The sequence below is a fragment of the Xenopus laevis genome, chromosome 6S, assembly GCF_017654675.1.
Source record: "Xenopus laevis strain J_2021 chromosome 6S, Xenopus_laevis_v10.1, whole genome shotgun sequence".
NCBI lineage: Eukaryota > Metazoa > Chordata > Amphibia > Anura > Pipidae > Xenopus > Xenopus laevis.
The window spans coordinates 20,365,478-20,386,234 of record NC_054382.1 but is presented as its reverse complement, the minus strand read 5'-3'; the positions used below and the strand labels follow the sequence as shown (position 1 = coordinate 20,386,234).

Genomic DNA, 20,757 nt, shown 5'->3' with positions numbered 1-20,757 from the left:
TAAAAATAATGAGAATCCAGATATATATATGCTCTTCAGCTAGGCACGCCCTGTAAAACCCATGACCCACTAGACACACCTAGTACCCCAAATATCCTATACAGGTATACAATCCATTATCTAGAAAATCGTAATCCAGAAAGCTCCAAATTTTGAGAGTCCATTTTAATGAAATAATTTCCTTTTTCTCTGCAATAATAAAACAGTAGCTTGTACTTGACCCAAACTAAGATATAATTAGTCCTTACTGGAGCCAAAACAATGCTACTGGATTTAAATACGGTTTAAATTATTTTTAGTAGGCTTAAGGTATGGAAATCCAAATTACAGAAAGATCCAATAAATTCAAGGTCCCAAGTACTTTGGATAACAGGTTCTATACCTGTAAATTATATTGCCAGGGAAGCTGCACCAATGAGGCAAGTTGAAAAACTTTCCTCAGGCAGTAGAGCAATATACCAGGGTCAGCAAAAAAAGTTGCTCCTGGTACATTTAAGAGACAAATTTCCAGTTTTTAAACTTTAAACTGAATGTGAAAGAAATAGAAATACATACATTACTTGCAAGTGCATTTGCCGCTTGAGCTTGTTTGAAGGAGGCACTGTCAAGAGGGTTGTAACTTGGCTTTTTACCCTTCATTTCCTTGACAAATTTTTCTTTGTATTTTACCTGTTAAGAAAAAAAATCCCATAAATTATACTTCTACGCCTCTCAAACCATTTATTTTATGACTTTTCAATGACTTCTGATGGCTTCTCAAATTAGAGACTAGAGAGAGTACCAGGGCCTTGTAGATCACTAGCCAAAGATCCCATTGAGACAGGACTTGGGAGAAGGAGCATACAGTATTAATGAGTGGCTACCTGATGCCTTCATTGTACATTTACCATCTTTGTTTGAAGGAACACACCTAACATAGAACTGCAGAGGTTTCATCTTAGATTATACAGTACATTTCCCATGCTAGTGTCTGGAATATATTTGTGAAATGTTAATGAGATGATTTTTAAAATGACTTCTCAAAAGCTAGTAGAGGTGGATATAATGTTGGAGTCATTTATGGAGCAGGTCCCTCAAACAGGAAGACCCACAAGCCTACCAGAACTACAGAGCAGTTGTATAGCCCTAAGATTGCTCATGGGCTCCACAGTCTTCTTTGTAGGACATCATCATTTTAATGGAATCCAGTCATTCCCTAGCAAAATGTACACAGCACTCATTTTTGGGTAGATTTGTGGGTTTTTCTACCTTTTTACTTACTCTTTGTCAGGAGTGCTCTATTGTGGCGTGGTCTGCTTTGGATCCAAGATGTTGGCACTCATGGTTAAAGTTCCTGGGTGCTCCTAAATTGTTTTCTTGCATTGATTCATCAGTTCCGGACCGTCTGCTTTGACTTTGCTACTTGCTGCCTGCCCTGATCTTGTTGGTTGGATATAACTACAAATTCTCTTAACTCCTTGGAAACACGGCTTCCTCCTTGGTCCAGACTCCAACCTACTAGAGCTGCTAGACCCTGACACTCTTTATAGCAATGTGATTCAGTCAGCACGCACCAACTTCACAATTCTTTTCACAATCCAGTGCACGTGACCTGTGGTCCACTCACCAACTGGATAATAGAATTCTAGTATATGACTCAGCACTGTTCAAGAAGGAAGTTTAAAAAGCCTTTATTTACAACATATGACTTTTGATCTGTGACAATTGTCTCTGACACTTGCTGATTGCTTGCTTTTATACCCATCGCACCACATGACGTAATTTCTCTGGCACGAAATTTAAATATTAGTAGACGCTCATGCAGTTTACCAATGTAGGTCTATTCATTACAGTTCCTGGGTACTTTTCTTGTCTGATTTACTGTTCTTGACCCTTGCCTGTCCTTGACCACTGCTTTATCACTGCCTGAACTGACCTTTGCCCGACTCCGGCCTGTTCCATGACTACGCTTACTCTTCCCTGTTTCTCCCGTCCAGGCCCGGACTGGCAATCTGTGGGTTCTGGTAAATGTTAGAGGGGCTGCTATAAGGTGCCATAGAAAGGCAATGTACAAAATAGGGGTGTGGAAACACTCTAAAGGCTAAGTAATAGTATATTTAAGTATAATGGAAGTGCTAGTTTTAATGCACATTCCCTGGGCCCCTGTCTCAAAAGTAAGTTTACAAAACAGGGGTTTTTAGTTACAAAGTTATGATCATAAAGTTGAAAAGCCACCATACCAACTTTATGATCATAACTTTGTAACTAAAAACCCCTGTTTTGTAAACTTACTTTTGAGACAGGGGACCAGGGAATGTGCATTAAAACTAGCACTTCCATTATACTTAAATATACTAATACTTAGCCTTTAGAGTGCTTCCACACCCCTATTTTGGCCATAGAAAGGCAGTATTTAGTGGACTGGTGGAGGCTGTTTGGGCCTCTGAATGTACCTGAAATGCCAGTACCTATTTTAATTCTCAGTCCGGCCCTGCTCCCATCACAAGTTTTGGTTCCCTTGCCTGCCCAGAACTCTCACCTAGGTTCTCTCACTTTAAGACCTGGCGACATCCGACTAGCAAAGACTCCTCCCGACATGAAAGGCGGCTGTTACAGGCAGAAGCATGAGCAGTAACAGGAATCCTGGCATTTTTCCTGGCTTTTGGGATACCGAAAATACCGAAATTCTGGGGAACCCTAGAATTACCACCACCACCCAGGATGATTCCCAAAAATCTGCACATGCAATAGTGTTTGCATGGGGAATCATGTACAATTGTGGTGGATGCAATCAACGTGCACTCAATCACTCACTCACTCATTCAGAGGAAAAAACATAGTCTGAAAACTGGACTTTGTATTCTGCACCTTGTAACAAATACTGTATGCCTTCTAGTATATCTAAAGTAAAGAAAAGTGTAAAATATTGCAGAATTGGAAAACACTTCATAAGATTATATGAGGATGGTGTATGGTGAAATCCACAGCTGCAAACAAATACCACCCAGATAAGTATATCAGGCTGATGATGAAAGTGCTAGTTAGCATAGATATGATGGTTTAATAAATTCTTTTCTTCTGTTACTATGGAGTGAATACTTTACCATGACATGTCCACTCAGTTATGCCAGAGAATACAATTAGGGACAGATTCACGAAATGGTAAAATTATAAATGGGTAGAAGTTAGAGCTTGATAAATAAACTTCTAAAAATCCACATAGGAATGAATAGAAAATAGGTGAATTTTTCAATGGTTAGCTCTAATCGCACATTTTGATAAACCCACCAATTTATATGTTCATAATAAAGTTTCAGTTGTGGTGCAATAAGGGCTTTTTCAGTATATGCTCCTCCTTTTCTACTGAATAAAAGACTGAGGTCTCACCTGGCTGGAAAGCTTAGAGGCTTCTTTGGCGTGTTCAAAATCTGGTCTTCCTAAAACAACTGACTCTTTGTTCATGTCTTCTCTGCCTTTCTTATATCCAATCTGCAAAGGACAAATGCAAATCATTGCCTTTCTACTAAATAATCATTACAGGAAAGTTAATTCCTACATAACTTAGCAGCAAGTTAGCAATGCTATTAGTACAAATTAAAGAGTACAACCCCTATACTACTACAGGTGATTTCACTTTATCTTTAATGAAATGAATCTCTCTGTTTATATTTAATGAGAAAATGCATGTAAGGGCTCTTACACACGGGCGTTTTTTCCTGCGTTGCGCTTTCTTCTGTTTAGCCACAGGGGAGTGCAGGGGTAGACACCCTCAATTATTATGAAGGAGGCTGTACTTACACAGACGCATGTATGCGCCGAATGCAGGTGAAATGCAACATGCTGCGTCCCACCTGCATTTGACGCTTACATGAGTCTGTGTGAGTACAGCCCCCTTCACAATGTTTGAATGCGTTTACTCCTGTGCTCCCCTGCGGCTGAACAGAAGAAAGCGTAATGCAGGAAAAACCGCCTGTGTGTAAGAGCCCTAATAAAAAATCTGTCTGCAGATGTATATTATATGAATCATGCACCAGAATATTACTGCACTGACGAAAGCACTTATATATATAAAGTAATACTAATACCAGCAGTATACACTAATGAACCTCTAGGACCAACTCATTAATGAGCAGGGGCTGCACAATCTTTCCCTATGAAAATGCAACCTAACACCTTATTGAATCAGATCAGACAGCTGTAGCACAGAAAAAGAGTGTCATCTCCAGAAAATTCGCTTCTGGGCATAACCCAATAGTTTATAAAAGCATGTTAGCATGTCATTAATTTATCCTGGTTCTAGAACAGTAATATGCAACCTGGAGACATTCATCTGCTTGCCAACTACAACTCATCGGAGGCTGGAATTTAAGTCTACATTTTCCCCCATAACATCAATTTATTAACTCGAGTTTGCCCAGGTGTAGTAACCCTTAGCAACTAGAAATATGTATGCTTTAAAACAGATGATCATGCATGTTACCGTGTTACTGGTTGCTATAGTTGACTATACCTGTAACAAACTTTGGACTTATTTCATAACCTCCTTAGTCCTTTAAAGCCCCAGCAATTCCTCTAAATGAATCCTTGGAATTGAACTAACAGTTTTTTTCTATTCTATAGTGGAGGAAACATCGTGTTCGGAGCAGAAGTTCAGTTTTTAATGCAGTTTGATCACTTGTGGGTGTTCAGACATTAGGGGGCAGATTTATCAAGGGTCGAAGTGAAAATTCGAATTCAAAAAATTCAAATTTCGAGCTATTTTTTGTGTACCTCGACTATGGAATAGTCCAAATTCGATTCGAATTTGAAAAAAATTCAAAATTTCAAATATCAAACTTTATCATGTACTGTCTCTTTAACAATTCGACTTCGACATCTAAAAACTCCAAATTGAATTTGATCGAATACCATGTTACTTCAATTTGTATGATTCGAATTCGAACGAAAACGGCCTATTCACTCAAAAAAAAATTGGTTTTGGTTTGCCTTTTTTTATTCTAATTTCAAAGTTTTTATTTATTCGAAATTCAGCAAATTCATAAATCTGCCCCTAGGGGGTCATTTATCAACACTGGACAAATTTGCCCATGGGAAGTAACCTATGGCAACTAATCAAATTGCTGCATTCATTGTTGTTCTTGCAGCTGAATGTAAAAAGCTAATCACTGATTGGTCACTATAGGTAAATGCCCATGGACAAATCTGCCCAGTGTTGAGAAAAATGAGCCCCATTGTCTATCTGTTGCCTAAACAAACCCCTACATAGTCTATTGTGTTCACTGGGAATTATACAATAATATATTCTAGATTTGAGAGAAAAAGTCATACAAACTGAAATTAAAGATAGTGAATTTTAAAAAGTTATGTTTTAAAACATAAAGCTTATGTGTAGTCATTACATTGCTGATGAATTTAGCAGTTTCTTTTGCTTTCTGTATGTCTGGTCTGTCCAACACCTCCGTGTATTTATGAATGTCCAATGCGTCCTTCTTATAGGATACCTAAAAGAATTGAAAAATAGGTCATGGTGGCTTTGTTTAAAATAAATAAATAAATAAATAACTAATAATAATTACGCTATAATGGATAAGTATGGTCATGAAGGGGTTCAAATGTGCAGAATGTTCTTCAAAATGGTGTATGTTCCCGAAAACAAGTTCTACCTCTTCTTTGCCAAGTGAAATAATGACCAGCACAAGACCTGTATATTTTATTACCAAATCTTAATCTGGCACATACAAACAATGTGTCCAAGATGACCATGCATGAAAAGATCTTATTACATGTATGGAATCCATTATCCGGACACCCATTGATCGAAAGTTCAGAATTACGGGAATGCAATCTCCCATAGGGGCAGATTTACTAAAGGGTGAAGTGGCTGTCGCTAGAGAAAATTCGACAAAAAAGACAATTCACAGGAACACCGACAATTTACTTTAAGGCATAGAGGACAATTCGCTAGCAAAAGAGCTTAGCGATATTGAAGTTTTGCGCCCTTTCGCAAGGTGAATTTTCGCTCAGTGCGAACTTTCCAGTATGTTACCCTTTTTGCCAGAGTCTGCTTCACCAGGTAAATTAAATACTTCACCTGGCAAATCAATAAGAGTTTTTTCAGATTTTAAAGTGGGATTATGTTTAAAAGTTCTAACTGTTAAAATATATATATATATATATATATATATATATATCTATATGTATATATTTATATAATACACAAGAGCCATGAATATCCTGTAAATTATATCCTTATAATCGGTGAGTTCTGATGTCATCATTTATAAACGGTGAGTTCTGATGTCATTTCTGTCACATGACTTACTAAAACTTGTGTATTAAAATAAATAAAGTACCCCTAGTTGCAAAATATGAGGATATTAGAAGTTACCTCGGAGTTTCATGACCTGTATGAAAACACTTGGCCTTCGGCCTCGTGTTTTTATATGGTCATGAAACTCCTCGGTAACTTATAATATCCTTATATTTTATAAGAGGGGGTACTTTATTCACTATATATACTTTTGTTAACCATTTAAGGGGCATGTCACATTTGTTTTAGAGTGGGCTCATGTCTTTTTTAGAGGGTCTCTTTTGTCTTTATTTTGCTTCCTTGGACATTTCTAATAATACACTTAAGTGGCCACTTCCAGCAATTTCACCAACATCAGTAATAAAGACATATATACATGACCTAAATGTGCCTGCCCTATTTAAACTGACCTAAGCCTAAGTGTGTCAGTTTCACTAAGAAGAATGGTAGTGAGTGCCAGCGTTTGCCTGCGTGAACCTCGCCAGCGTTTGCAGAGACGTAACTTTGCATTTTGATAAATAAGCATTGGCGCTGTGAATTAACGTCTGACAAAGTTGAGCGAAGCTGCGAAGTGTGGCGGAGCCCCATAAACTTCATTTTAAACAATACAGATTTTGCAACATTTCTTTCCTTTTTCTCTGTTATAATAAAACAGAACCTACTGTACCTTGTACTTGATCTCAACTAATATATAATTAATCCTAATTAAGAGGCAAAACAATCTTATTGACTTTATCTCATGTTAAATTAATTTTAATGAAGCATACTGTATGGAGATCCTAATTACGGAAAGATCGCTAATGCAGAAAACCCCAAGCCCCGAGCATTTTTAAAAGATACCGTTTTTCTGAACACTGTACTATAGATGGCACCAAGAGGTTCTATAAAGAGTGTTATGTTGCTGGTCATCCAAAGAGTAAAGGCCCGGTACATTGACTCTGTACTCTGGTACATCAATCTATGAATTTGCTCCATTGTCTCTCAAATAGACATAACTACTTGCTAACACATCGGGGCACATTTACAAAGCTCGAGTGAAGGATTCGAATTAAAAAAACTTCGAATTTCGAAGTGTTTTTTGGGCTACTTCGACCATCGAATGGGCTACTTCGACCTTCGACTACGACTTCGACTACGAATCGAACGATTCGAACTACAAATCGTTCGACTATTCGACCATTCGATAGTCGAAGTACTGTCTCTTTAAGAAAAACTTCGACCCCCTAGTTCGGCAGCTAAAAGCTACCGAACTCAATGTTAGCCTATGGGGAAGGTCCCCATAGGCTTGCCTGAGTTTTTATTCCTTCGATCGTTGGATTAAAATCCTTCGAATCGTTCGATTCGAAGGATTTAATCGTTCGATCGAAGGAATAATCCTTCGATCGTTCGATCGTAGGATTTGCGCTAAATCGTTCGACTTCGATATTCGAAGTCGAACGATTTTAGTTCCTAGTCGAATATCGAGGGCTAATTAACCCTCGATATTCGACTCTTGATGAATTGGCCCCATGTTGTATTTGTGTTTTAATCAGTTTGTCACTTTGAAATACTCCCCTTAGGGGCAAATTCATCAAGGGTCGAATATCGAGGGTTAATTAACCCTCGATATTCGACTGGGGAATGAAAATCCTTCGACTTCGATATTCGCGCAAAAAGGAATAATTGTTCGATCGAAATATTAAATCCTTCGAATCGAACAATTCGAAGGATTTTAATCCAACGATCGAAGGATTATCCTTCGACCAAAAAAACTTAGCCAAGCCTATGGGGACCTTCCCCATAGGCTAACATTGGGTTCGGTAGCTTTAAGGTGGCGAACTAGGGGGTCGAAGTTTTTTCTTAAAGAGACAGTACTTCGACTATCGAATGGTCGAATAGTCGAACGATTTTTAGTTCGAATCCTTCGATTCGAAGTCGTAGTTGAAGGTCGAAGTAGCCCATTCGATGGTCGAAGTAGCCCAAAAAACACTTCGAAATTCGAAGTTTTTTTACTTCGAATCCTTCACTTGAGCTTGGTGAATTGGCCCCTTAGTGTCAATATGCCCCTTAGCGAGTCCCTGTCCCCCAAAACAAATTTCTTATTTATAATTCAAACTCTGAGAGAAAAACATTAATAGCCAAGAATTTCGTTCAGGAACTGAATCCAGGCTTCCCAGAATTAGAGGGATATAATGCAGCCCACCTCTTCCCTTAGCACCTGAACCACAGGAGCATTCTTATAGTCGCAAAGAGAACCATTACCTTGATTCTGAGTTCCTTGTGATTCAGCTAACTCCTTTGTCACACCGTAGTGCCTTGTCAAGTACCACTATCCATACAGTGTTTTGCCGTTAGTAGCTGCATATGCTTTTGGCATTAAGCCCTTAGATTTCCTATTGTATCCTGTTCTCTATCTGTCACCCTGGAATTGTTAAACTGAACAAGATGTTCAAAGTGCTCACTTGCCAACTCACAGCACCTCTAACAAAGCACAGGATAAAAAAGGTGCACTGTCAGATGGTGCAGACAGAATAGCAATGCCCTGTTTAAATGTAATGTACTGGATATGTGCCCACTAGCATTTATCCTTCACAACATTGAACACGTTTACAAGAAAAAAATATTAATTAACAATAATGCTAATGTCTAAAGTATTATTTCACAGTATAGACAAGAAAATATACGATATGCATTTTCTAAAATTAAAATGATGTGGATACGCAAGTTATTACATGTAACTGCTTTTGACTGAAGGGTATACTGTTACAAACACAGCAGTTCAAGTCGACACTGTGATGATTCAAAAATATTGATAAGAAGCCAAGTAAGATCCCTTAAAATTTATCCCTGAAAAGTATTGGTGTTATGAGTCTCAATTTGATATCACTGGATTCAGGAAATATATCACTTTAACCGTGGCATACTGGCATGCATACCATTAACCAAGCGCCCAAGTTACCCCCATCTATGCCCATCATGCTACAGAAATAACTATTATTTTAAAATCTATTATTTGGAATAGTTAAGACCTGGAGGCAAATTTATTAACCTTCGAAAATTCGCCAGCGACGGCTTTGCTCACATCACAACACTTCGCCATAGTTTATGTCCCATATGTTAGGAAATGTAGGGGGGAAGCGGGTTACCCCAAAAAAAGTAACGCTATTTTTTCGCCTATCACCCTGAAAAAGGAAACGACGCTAGCGTTTTTTGGGACTTATAAAAATTTTCAACATTTTTTTTTAGGAACTCCTATCTACTCTATTGCACTTCCCTGGTCTGTGGGGGCGAAGGTAAGTCTGGCGCAAGAGGTAACGTTCAGTAAAATCAGCATCTTGGTGAATTTTGCGTAGCTACGTCCATTCGTCAGAGTGCAAATTCGCCAGGCGTTAGGGAGCGAAGTACAGCTACAGTCTATCTCCTTCACTAGCAAAGTTATGACAGCGTCTGTTAGTAAATTGGCAAAGTACCGAAATTACGTCACGCTGGCGAATTTTCGCCCTTGTTAGTCACTTCATTCATTAGGATCACTATACCTTAAGGCCGCTAAAAACATTTAAACACTAAAATACGGAAAATGATTGTTTTGCCACCAACACATAATTATTCTGCTTAGTTACCATCATGATCAAGGTTTTATGGGGCTAGAACTTTTATTACAGAGACAAAGCAATCATTAAAGAATTGTTTCTTTAAATAATAGCATTTCCATAGTTGGATGGCGGGTTTGGAAAGGGGATATTAATTCCCTCCTATGTATGTTCCTGTACGTGATCAGATTACTACTTACATTACTCTGGTGTCTGTTAACTTCCTTGGCATGCTTCATATCTGGAGGCTCTTGCATCTGGGCATAACTTGATTTTCCCTTTTCTGCATCATATTTCTGTCTGTAAAGGACCTTGGGAAAAAAAGGATTCAAAGTCGTGTTATTTCATAACTCCAATATACTGTAGGTTCATTCTGCATGTAGTTGGTACAGTTGTTTGGTCTGAAAATGTTATTTTGCAATGTGCAATGCCAGCCTGTGTACTGTATGTTGCACATCTTCACTTCCTGCTGTTTGGATTGTTAGTGCCCCTTGTGGAAATGGATGAAACAAAATGAAGGTGACAACGCGTGACCCCTGAACTCTGCTGTTAAACCCATGGTCAATCAGGCAGGGGCCATAGCCTTCAGGCTCTTTTTAGGGATAGGGATAGCAGTGCATACGCTCTGAACCTACTAAATAAGGTGCTGCCAGCAAGAGAGCCTGGGGTCAATTTATGTGGTGGACTGGTAGGCTGAGCTAAGGAAGAGGATAACACTGCTGTGGTACAATGGCATTAGTTGATAAGGCATAGGCTTTAAAACTCTGTGCTGTAATATATGTATTTCTTTTTACAACAAAAGTTGGATAAATTGTGTCATTAGGGCTGGGAACACATTGTAAATGCAGTAATTGTTTCCACATTATGTGAAATGGCCCTGGCTCTGGTATCAACACATTCTGTACACAATTTATCAATTTGATAAACCATATCCCTAAAATTTGCAATTGTTTAAAAAAAACAAAACAAAAAAAAATCTCTTAATGCATTGCCCAGGCCTTGTATGAGATTTATAAAATGGGGATACAAACAAAGCAAACTTGAACACGTGACAAACGATTCCTTATTTATTGCAATAAAAATATCATGTCTGCCAAAAAACACACACCAAAAAATGTTTCTCAAGCTGATGCAGTTGTCCATGGATCATTTTTCTTAAACAGATGTTACTGCCATTAAATGTAACTGTCACATCTGTCTCGGTATTTGTAAATTAATGCAAAATTTGGAATAAAAAAATAGGAAAAGTATATACTATATATCAAAGCATCTGTTCTGAAACATCACAATAAACCAAAGTGCAATGTAAAAGTACAAAGTGTTTTGCAGAACCATATCAAATCGTCTCCTTGATGATCAATGTGATGCTTAAAACTGTTACTATGAGGACAGTCCAAAAATGTTACAATTTACATGGACCATTGATTATCCTTCAGCACAGACACTACAAACTGGGAGGGAGAAGATGGAGAGATCAATATTCAGGTAAGGTAGGACCAACAAATGGAAAGCTCAAGACTGGATTATGAACAATTCAAGTGGAAAACTGCAAAGTAGTAATAGCAGAAAACTATTTTATAAGGCTTTTGAGGAATAATTTTACCAACATGACCACCAGGTATGTCCCCCCAGAATGCTCTATGAGACACAGCAGTTGGGGAGAATAACAGGGGCTGTGTTCACTCAGGCTGAGGAAGTTAAAACAAGTGCTGGAATTAATGAGTCATCACATGATAAAAAGTGGATGGCCTGTGACAGAGCTATTTGTCCAGGATGCGGGAAAAAGCCTTATGAGCAGGGCCGCCATTAGAAATCACGGGGCCCCGTACAACAAAATTTTTGCCGTCCACACTGGTGCCCAAGCCCCACCCCATATCCTGTCCACTCCACATCACAGTTAAAAGACCACACAGACATCAGCGCTAAAAAAGTAACCCCCCCTCACACACAAGTTATAAAAAGCTATTGATGGTCAGGGCCCCCTTATAGGTTAAAAAAAAAACATTGGAGCCAGGGCCCGCCATAAAAGTTTTTAAAAAAATCGTTGTTGCCAGGGCCCCCCTTAAAAGTTAAAAAAAATTGGGGCCCCAAAGAATATTTTTAAAAAAAAAACATTGGCGCCAGGGCCCCCCTTACAAGTCAAATTTTTTTAAAAAAAACATAGGTGGCAGGGGCTTATAGAATAATAAAATAATAAAATAATACATTGGTGGCCAGGGGATTAAAAAAAAACACAAACTGGTGTTCAGTAGAATTAAACTCAAGGCTTCAGGACTTCAACTTCACTTCCTTTCGTGACTTTGAGTCTTTTCGCCACTTCGGGACTTCGGCTGTTTTTGTCTTTTCGCCACTTCGGGACTTCGGCTGTTTTCGTGGCTTTGGGTCCTTCGGCTGTTTGGTTTTTCGGCACTTCCGCATTCGGGACTTGCGAAATGGCCGCACTGCTCGGGCGCTCGTAAGGGGGGCCCAGCTCTTTAGAAACTGCGGCACTGCCGGGCCCCCCTTCATGCCCGGGCCTGGGACACTTGTCCCCCTGTCCCCCCCTGATGGCGGCCCTGCTTGTGAGCACTATGTTCACAATGTTCTGTCAAAAAGCAGGTTGGTGATGTATACAGTCCGCCAGCATACCAGACTTTTCTGATGCCAGAAGAATGAACTTAATTTCTTTATTTGCTTATGTTGTGTGAATTGCTATAACATTATATATATATTTGCGTTGCTATACAGAATATTGTAATAGTTACTGCAATGTTCATGATGAGTAATCCCACAGATTCTTAGCTACCGTAGCTGAAAAATTTAACAAATCCACTTCCAACCTACATAATAATATCTTGGTTCTTATCTAGGGTACCTAAAACTCTCACTGATTTTGGTAGCAAGTGTCTTTATCTCCCAGTATTTTGATATCAAAGATATTTGGAATGTGATCACAAATGTAATGTTTGTGCTGTTCTGTAATGGTTTCAGCATTTATCTGATCATTTTTATATTATACGTATAACTATGTAGGGGGCTGGTAAATTAATCTTGCAGTATTATTTATCAGGAAGTCCCCAAGTGTTATAGACGCCTAACTGGGTCCTAAGCTTTAAGCAGGTTCCCCTGCTTAAAGCTATGCCCCTTTGTGTTCAAGCAATGCCCAGTAGATGGCAATGTGCTAAAGTATAAAGTCCTGGGGTGTCATGTGCTTAGGGTCCATTTTGTGTTAGCCCTGGCTTGAGGATAGGCTACTCAATTTAAGAGGTCATTCTAGGAGTGTCAGACAGACAGGCTATTTAGCTGAGCAGCTTGAGGCTCCTCCGAGGATTGTGAGGGGAATTATGATCCCTGGTACTAATTGCCCAAGTAGGGACTAAGTGTACAGACCTAGGCCTGAAAGCTGGGCGTACCTCGAGCACTTGCTGTTGTATTTGTTCTCTTCCCTGTGGGGACTTATCCTGACCAAAGGTGCTTTGAGTTTATGCCTATCCACTGTTGCTCTATGATCTTGTTTGCTCTGTATGTACACTCCATTGTGGATGCTCCTGTTCAATAAATATGTTCACTGGTTAAGCTGTAAATATAAAGCTATAAGAACCAATGGTGCCCAATTATTGTACCCTGGACTAAGTTACAGTTGTACTACACCCTGCATCCACACTGTTGCGAGGGCTTACTCCATAAGAATTAAGGTCTCATCCAGAGCATAGTATTGGGAGTGAAGCTCATAGAAGAGGACAGTGCACTCAGTTTACTATAGCACTACAACTATAAGACTAGAACTATCCAAGAAGAAATGTATAATGCCTAATACATTCTGTATTACAAACTTTGGGTTACTCTTCCATGTTATTATTGTCTACCAAAAAAAATTGCCTGCAAATGTAATCAAATAAATGATTATAGTCTTTTGGAGACTTTAATATTAATATTAAAACAGGCACAAACCTGCAAATGTAATAAAATAAATGATTATAGTCTTTTGGAGACTTTTATATTAATGTTAAAACAGGCACAAACCCATAGGTGTATTTAATGGATACCAAAAAGAGAAACATCTTCCCAGGAGTTGTTGGACTGTATCTATGCACATTTTCATTCAATGCAGATTGCAAAGCTCTGTTTCATAAGACAACCTCCGCTAAGCAACCAGCACTATGAAAAAAACCATACACATTGTTCTCTGCTGTGCTACAGCCCCTCTGACTATAGGGCTCATTTACAATTGAGTGCAAACGTGTCCCTGTGTCTCAAAAAATATAACAATTTCCTTTGCTTGCTGCCTCAACCAAATAAAAAATTAAAGGAGAAGGAAAGGATTGGTGCACTTGGGGATGCCAAATGTTAGTGCATCAAGTGCACTTTTTTAATACTTTTCAATATTTTTTCTTCTTCTATATTTTATTAATAAGGATTAAATTCTGTTTTTAAGTGTTCTACTTAATGATGCACTTCAGCATGTAAAAAAAATCAACTATTATTAATAGCAGAGGGATTATCTTTTGGCTGTTGCCATGGAAGCCTTGGCACCATCTTTTTGAGACAGGATTCTGTTACAAAGCTCCTTCTGTTGCTAAAAGACACTTCACAGTCCACTGACTAAACAGCAAGGTGCTTGCCAGTGTCTATTGGCCAACATTGTGTGCAAAACTTAAGGGAACCTTCTTTCAGCTAGCAAATATTTTGGAGTGAATATTAATGCAGTACACACTGTACACAATGTCAGAACTGGCCACCAACCAGAGAACCTCAGTGTATTTTAATGCAGGATAGTAATTCCCAGAGGAGTCACTTTCTACTGAATGTGGTTTGATGCCTGTTGTTGTGGCTCATCCGATTTTTTTTTTTAAGCAGAACATCACATACAGTATTTATAAATTGTGGAATATTGACTTTTGTTTTTAATTTTTACCTTGCTCTGTAGCTGTGTAACTTCTTTAGCAAACGCAGTGTCTACGGTGGCCGGCATCATCTTGTACAAAGAGTTGGAAAGTCCCTTCTTTCCCGCTTCCTTGTATTTTGTCTTGGTAGAAGAAATGAGAAACACAGCAATGTAAGACATGAAATTAGAATTGTACAGAAAGCGCACTTATTATAAAGAGCTCGTAATGTGTCCCATATTGTAAATTATAAGGATCTTCTTAGTCACCAAGGCAGGGTAAGTGCTTTTATAAATGATTATAAGTAAATACAAAAATAGATTTACATTCAAGATTAAGTGATGAGACAAACTGTCACACAGAGCTTACAATCTAAGTGGTGGGTACTTTGCAGACACATACTGTATAGGATGATAATAAGCGCTACAACTTCATAGTGTCCCACTGTCTCACCTATGGGACACTATTGAGTTGACAGTTGTTCTAGAACTATATTATGATGTACTAAATGTAATTGTATTTAAAGGGCATGTAAAGTCTAAACTAGAATAAGGCTAGAAGTGCTGTATTTTGTATACTAAATATAAACATGAACTTACTGCACCACAAGCCTAATCAAACAAATAATTTATGCTTTCCAAGTTGGCTACAGGGGTCACCATCTTGTAACTTTGTTAAACATCTTTGCAAGACTAAGACTGTGCACATGCTCAGTGTGGTCTGGGCTGCTTAGGGATCGTCATAAACAAAGCTGCTTGAGTTCTGCATGGCTGGGAAGTAAGGCGGGGTCTTCCCCTGCTGTTCATAAGTATGATTCTTTCCCTGCAGAGCAGTTAGGAACCGTCTGACAATTCCTATCCACAGCAGTAAATGAAGGGAGAATTTCACTGCATACAGTCAGGTTTCTTATAAAAACAGTACATATTTTTTAATTAAAGTATATTGGAGATAGGTTTCTTTTTCATTAAAGAAAGTAAAAATGGGATTTTATTTTTTTGCCTTTACATGCCCTTTAAGTAAACGAGCAGAGTCGAATTTCCCCAAATGGCGCCCCAAGACCGCATTGTCCTAGTGTCAGCCCATCTTTGCACCTGTGTGTCTCCAGTGCTACTTAGGATACGGCTGGACGGCATGCCACCCCTAAAATTTTGCCACCATAGGCCCAGGCTTTGTGGCCTCTCTACAAACTTACAATTGTCATAAGATGCAAAGTACATGTTTTAGTTTTAGTTAAATAGTATAATGTAGACAAAAGTCCATCCCTCAAAATGACCCCCACATACTTATACAGACCTATCTATACATGCACATATATAAACTATGTATCAATATCTATATTAATTGTAGATTATAGTATCACAATAGCCTTGGCTATTATACCTGTCCAAGAAATCATCCAAGCTCCTCTTAAAGGCAAGAATCTGCCATTGCATCATCACCCGGCAGAACATTCCACAACCTCCAAAACAAAGGTCCGCTGATTTCTATCTATAAGGGCGGTGGCAGACGTGGCTACTGAGGGAGATTAGTCACCCAGCGATAAATCGCCTCTTCTTCGGCGACTAATCTCCCCTAAATGCCTTCCAGCCTCACAGGCAACTTTGGTGACTTAGGAAAATGAAGCATCCCGAGTGCCATCTCACCGGTGATTTACATTCTAGCCAAAGGGAAGGCATTTAGAGGAGATAAATTGCCCGAAGAAGAGGCGATTTATTGCTGGGTGACTAATCTCCCCCAGTAGTCTCATCTGCCACCACCCTTATGTCACCCTTATGTCCTCAAAGAGTAATCATCAACCTTGACAGTCTTTCCTTATAGTTTTATTCTTTCATCCTTTTTACCAGTCTCTGCGCTCTCTCTAGCTCATAAATATCCTTTTAAAGATTGGGTTGAAAAAGACAACTATCACATTTACCCCTTTTATGTATCACCCAGCATCACTAACACTCAGCAAGCAAAGAAACCCCCCCCCACAGTCTTGTTGACTGTGCATCGGTCTCTTTAAATATAACAGTGAAGTAGGGGACTAGAACTCTGGTTGGTGAAATATTGAAAAGAGAAAGAGTAATGGAGTGGGCAGAAAGGCTCAGTTACTATGAAAGTGTCATGTTTTTTCCCCACACTGCAGTGTTTTCCCCCCGCAATTCCAGGGTCACTGAGTACCCACTGATATCCATGAATTCCAACAAAACAGTGAACCGAGTAGGGATGCGCCGAATCCACTTTTTTGGATTCGGCCGAACCCCGAAGGATTCGGCCGAATACCGAACCGAATCCGAACCCTAATTTGCATATGCAAATTAGGGGTGGGAAGGGGAAAACATTTTTTACTTCCTTGTTTTCTGACAAAAAGTCACGCAATTTCCCTCCCTGCCCCTAATTTGCATATGCAAATTAGGATTCGGTTCGGCCGGGCAGAAGGATTCGGCCGAATCCAAATCCTGCTGAAAAAGGCCGAATCCTGGCCGAATCCCGAACCGAATCCTGGATTCGGTGCATCCCTAGAACCGAGTGACCAATTTATTTTTTAAAAATAGAATGTTTGCTTGCCATTTCTTTACAGTAACCTTTGGAAGAAGAATCTCTCATTTAAGGAATACCCTTGTTTGCTGAGCAACAGGATCGCTGTTTAGAAATGCCCATTCTCAGCATAAAATTTTTTCTCTTTGGTTGCATTGTAAATAGGTTTACAAGAGCTCGGAACTCACTATTAAAAAGCATTTAGGATTGTGCCGTGCATTCGGCACTGAGGGGGGCAAAACCTGTAATTGAAGTGACAGAACTGACACCTATGACTGGCGCCTGATTCCCTGCTTTAAACGGCAAAGCATCTTTCTAACACTCCAACTCACACCTATAATGAATCACATCCAATGTTATCACTATTTTAAGTCATTAGAGGATCTAGCGACCACAGCCTGTCCCCTGATTTTCCATCAAAATCTTAGTCTTCAGTCTCAAGCAACAGGACTTAAGCAGAATGATCCAGGTGAAACGTTTAAGCCCCTTAAATACATGTGAAACCCGAAAATTAATGGGAAGTCATTATGTCAGGCATTACTATAACCCTTAATAACAAGTAATGGCTAAAGCAGTTGTTAGACATAAATCATTATTACACTCTTGCTTTCTTTGTTTATAGACCTTTATGGGCTACGTGCTACAGAGTCGTTTTGCATGCAGCTGACGGTGCATGTATGTCAACAGTTCTATGTTTTATTTGATACATTAGAGCTACTTTTTGAAGCGCAGCTGGAAGTGCTTAGGAAAGCTGACATCTGCATGGATCCATCATGCTCACAGAACACACATAATATCCTCTGATATCAAAATATAGGAAAGGTACCACTGATGCAATGACTTAAGGGAAAATGATATAAGCGTAAAAAAAAAAACATAACATTAAAGGGAAACTTGACCAAAATGGCTTTCTGCATACTGCAATTCTAAGCAGCTTTCCAATATCCGTTTATTAAAAATGCTCACTGTTTTTTAAAGTTATTTGTAAACGTAATTGCAGCTGAATGATTCTGTTTTCTGCTTCTGACTTTTGAACAGTGGAGTCAGGTTTTCCTCTAGGTCTGTAAAGCAGCTGGCTTCTGCTGTTTAGTCAGAACCAACAGTGCAGATAGTGTAAACATTCTATTGGGCAGATACACTAAAGGGCGATGTGGGTAACGATTGCGACTTTTCGCCAGCATTGGCAAAATAACAAAGCAATATGGTTTATACAGATAAGCAGTATTTCTTTCCCACCTAGTAATTCCAAAATACATTTTCCTGCTACTTGTTGGAGGTTTGCTCTGAGAAGTTGTTTAGTAATAGATAAAAAGGGTTGTACTATTGTACATTTTTTCCCCAAAATGAATCAGTTAATAGTGCTGCTCTAGCAGAATTCTGCACTGAAATCCATTTCTAAAAAGAGCAAACAGATTTTTTTTATATAAAATTTTGAAATCTGACATGGGGCTAGACATATTGTCAATTTCCCAGCTGCCCAAGTCATGTGACTTGTGCTCTGATAAACTTCACCACTCTTTACTGCTCTACTGCAAGTTGGAGTGATATCACCCCCCTCCCTTTTCCCCCCCAGCAGCCAAACAAAAGAACAATGGGAAGGTAACCAGAGCACAAGTTACATGACTAAGGGCAGCTGGGAAACTGACAATATGTCTAGCCCCATGTCAGATTTCAAAATTGAATATAAAAAAATCTGTTTGCTCTTTTGAGAAATGGAAATCAGTGCAGAATTCTGCTGGAGTAGCACTATTAACTGATGTGTTTTGAAAAAAAACATGTTTTCCGATGACAGGATCCCTTTAATAACATTCGGAGATGATTAGCTTATATTAGGTTTATAAGATGATTTGGATTGTACTCCAACAATTAGGTTGGGCCAAATAATGAAGATCCACTAATTTGATCATAATGGGGACCTAAAATGACATCAAGCACTGATGAAGTCCATGCCCAGGAAACCTGCTATATCCCAGATATTTGGCCAGATAGCAGCTGGACAGACCATCAGAAGGGCCCTATACACAGTCCAATAAGTGATGACTCGGTCTGAGGGGACGGGTACAGTCAGATGAGTGTAAAACCCTATTGATTAAAGGTATTTGCATCAAAATGCAACTTTTGTACTTCTGTAAAGTTGCACTTGGCACTGCTCAATCCTCCCTACCTCCCATTCTGAATTAAGAGCAATTGCAGCTATTGACACAGGGGAACCCTGGAACTACTAACACTCCCAGACCAGGAGGTAGCCACAGGGTTCCCTCGGCACCCTGTATCAATAGGCACAATGCACTTGCGTCTAAAGATGCATCTAAAGACGCATTCCAGCTAATAATGCCTATGCCGTCTTTTACTCTTCAGGGGTTAGTTGAAAGAAAAGTACAAACATTTTAACATTGTGTAAGAGAGCAAAGGGCCTTATCTTACCTCGGAAATTGAATCGGAAACATTTTTCAGTGTAAGTGTATCCGGAACAAAGGCACACTTGCCCTTAGATTTTTCATACTGTTCTTTATAGGTGACCTGTAACACAAAGACTACAGCATTTATTGTCCTCTTGTATTTAATGTTCAAGTGGCTAAAAAAAAGTAGCAGTCACATTTTTTCAAACATATTCCTTCCAAGAGAAAATAACACCAGTTTATTTATCTTTAGTTTACGATCTCACAATAAACCATGTTCTCTTTCTTTTTCTATAAAAGAGAAATTGAAAAGAAGGCAAACTACTGGGAAATAGATTAGGTTTATAGACCACAAATGTTACATTATCCTTTCTTCATTCATAACTCTGTGTCATGCCAACTGTCTAAGCAAAGGTACAATAGTTTATGGGGGTGTTACAGAGAATGGAATATGGGGGCGTAGCTTTTAGGGAATCTCTGCCAAAATCTTTGTGAGGTTGGACGCACTGAACTGGGTGTTTCTAAAGCTGCAATATACTTTGCCACAAATGCTAAATATTCATGAGTTCTAATCATAGTTGATTAGGCACTTGACTTTATATAGTGAATAAAGTACCCCCTATTGTAAAATATAAGGATAATATAAGTCACAGAGGAGTTCCATGACCATAGTGCTTTTATACAGGTCCTGGACTCCAAGGTTACTTTTAATACCCTCATATTTTCCTACAAGGGGTACTTTATTTATTATCATACACAAGTTTTAGTGAGTCATGTGACAAAAATGTCAAAAAATGACATCACTACTCACTGTTTATAACTGATGGCATCACTAGTCACTGTTTATGATATAATTTACAAGATATTCATGGCTTTTGTGTATTATATCTCATATTTCAAAAAGCAGGAAAGGAGAAAAAATACAGCAAGAGAAATTGGCAAATCAGGGGGCACCTGTTTGCAGGTTTTTTTTACTATTACTTATTATTAACATTTATTCCTAAAGTCTCATCATTTTCCCTGACGATGTACAATAGAAAGGTGTATGCATCTAACATAGAAATACTAATTGATGCAGAAAGGTAGAGAGGGCCCTGCTTAATAGAGCTTACAAGCTG

At 38.8% G+C, this 20,757-nt stretch overlaps 1 protein-coding gene across 4 annotated transcripts in view; it reads right to left on the bottom strand.

Annotated features, from left to right (window-relative positions):
* nebl.S (nebulette S homeolog) overlaps positions 1-20,757 on the bottom strand; it is a 129,595-nt gene that overhangs the window by 30,010 nt on the left and 78,828 nt on the right. For 2 of the 4 annotated variants that reach the window (XM_018269116.2, XM_018269114.2), the window contains exons 4-9: positions 19,665-19,760; positions 14,753-14,863; positions 10,059-10,169; positions 5,379-5,480; positions 3,367-3,468; positions 556-669 (exon numbers count right to left, since the gene is read on the bottom strand). The exons of the other annotated variants lie outside the window; for them this stretch is intronic. In XM_018269116.2, coding sequence (XP_018124605.2) covers positions 556-669; positions 3,367-3,468; positions 5,379-5,480; positions 10,059-10,169; positions 14,753-14,863; positions 19,665-19,760 — 636 coding nt within the window. The remainder of the gene's footprint in view (positions 1-555; positions 670-3,366; positions 3,469-5,378; positions 5,481-10,058; positions 10,170-14,752; positions 14,864-19,664; positions 19,761-20,757) is intronic. 4 annotated transcript variants of the gene reach the window in all.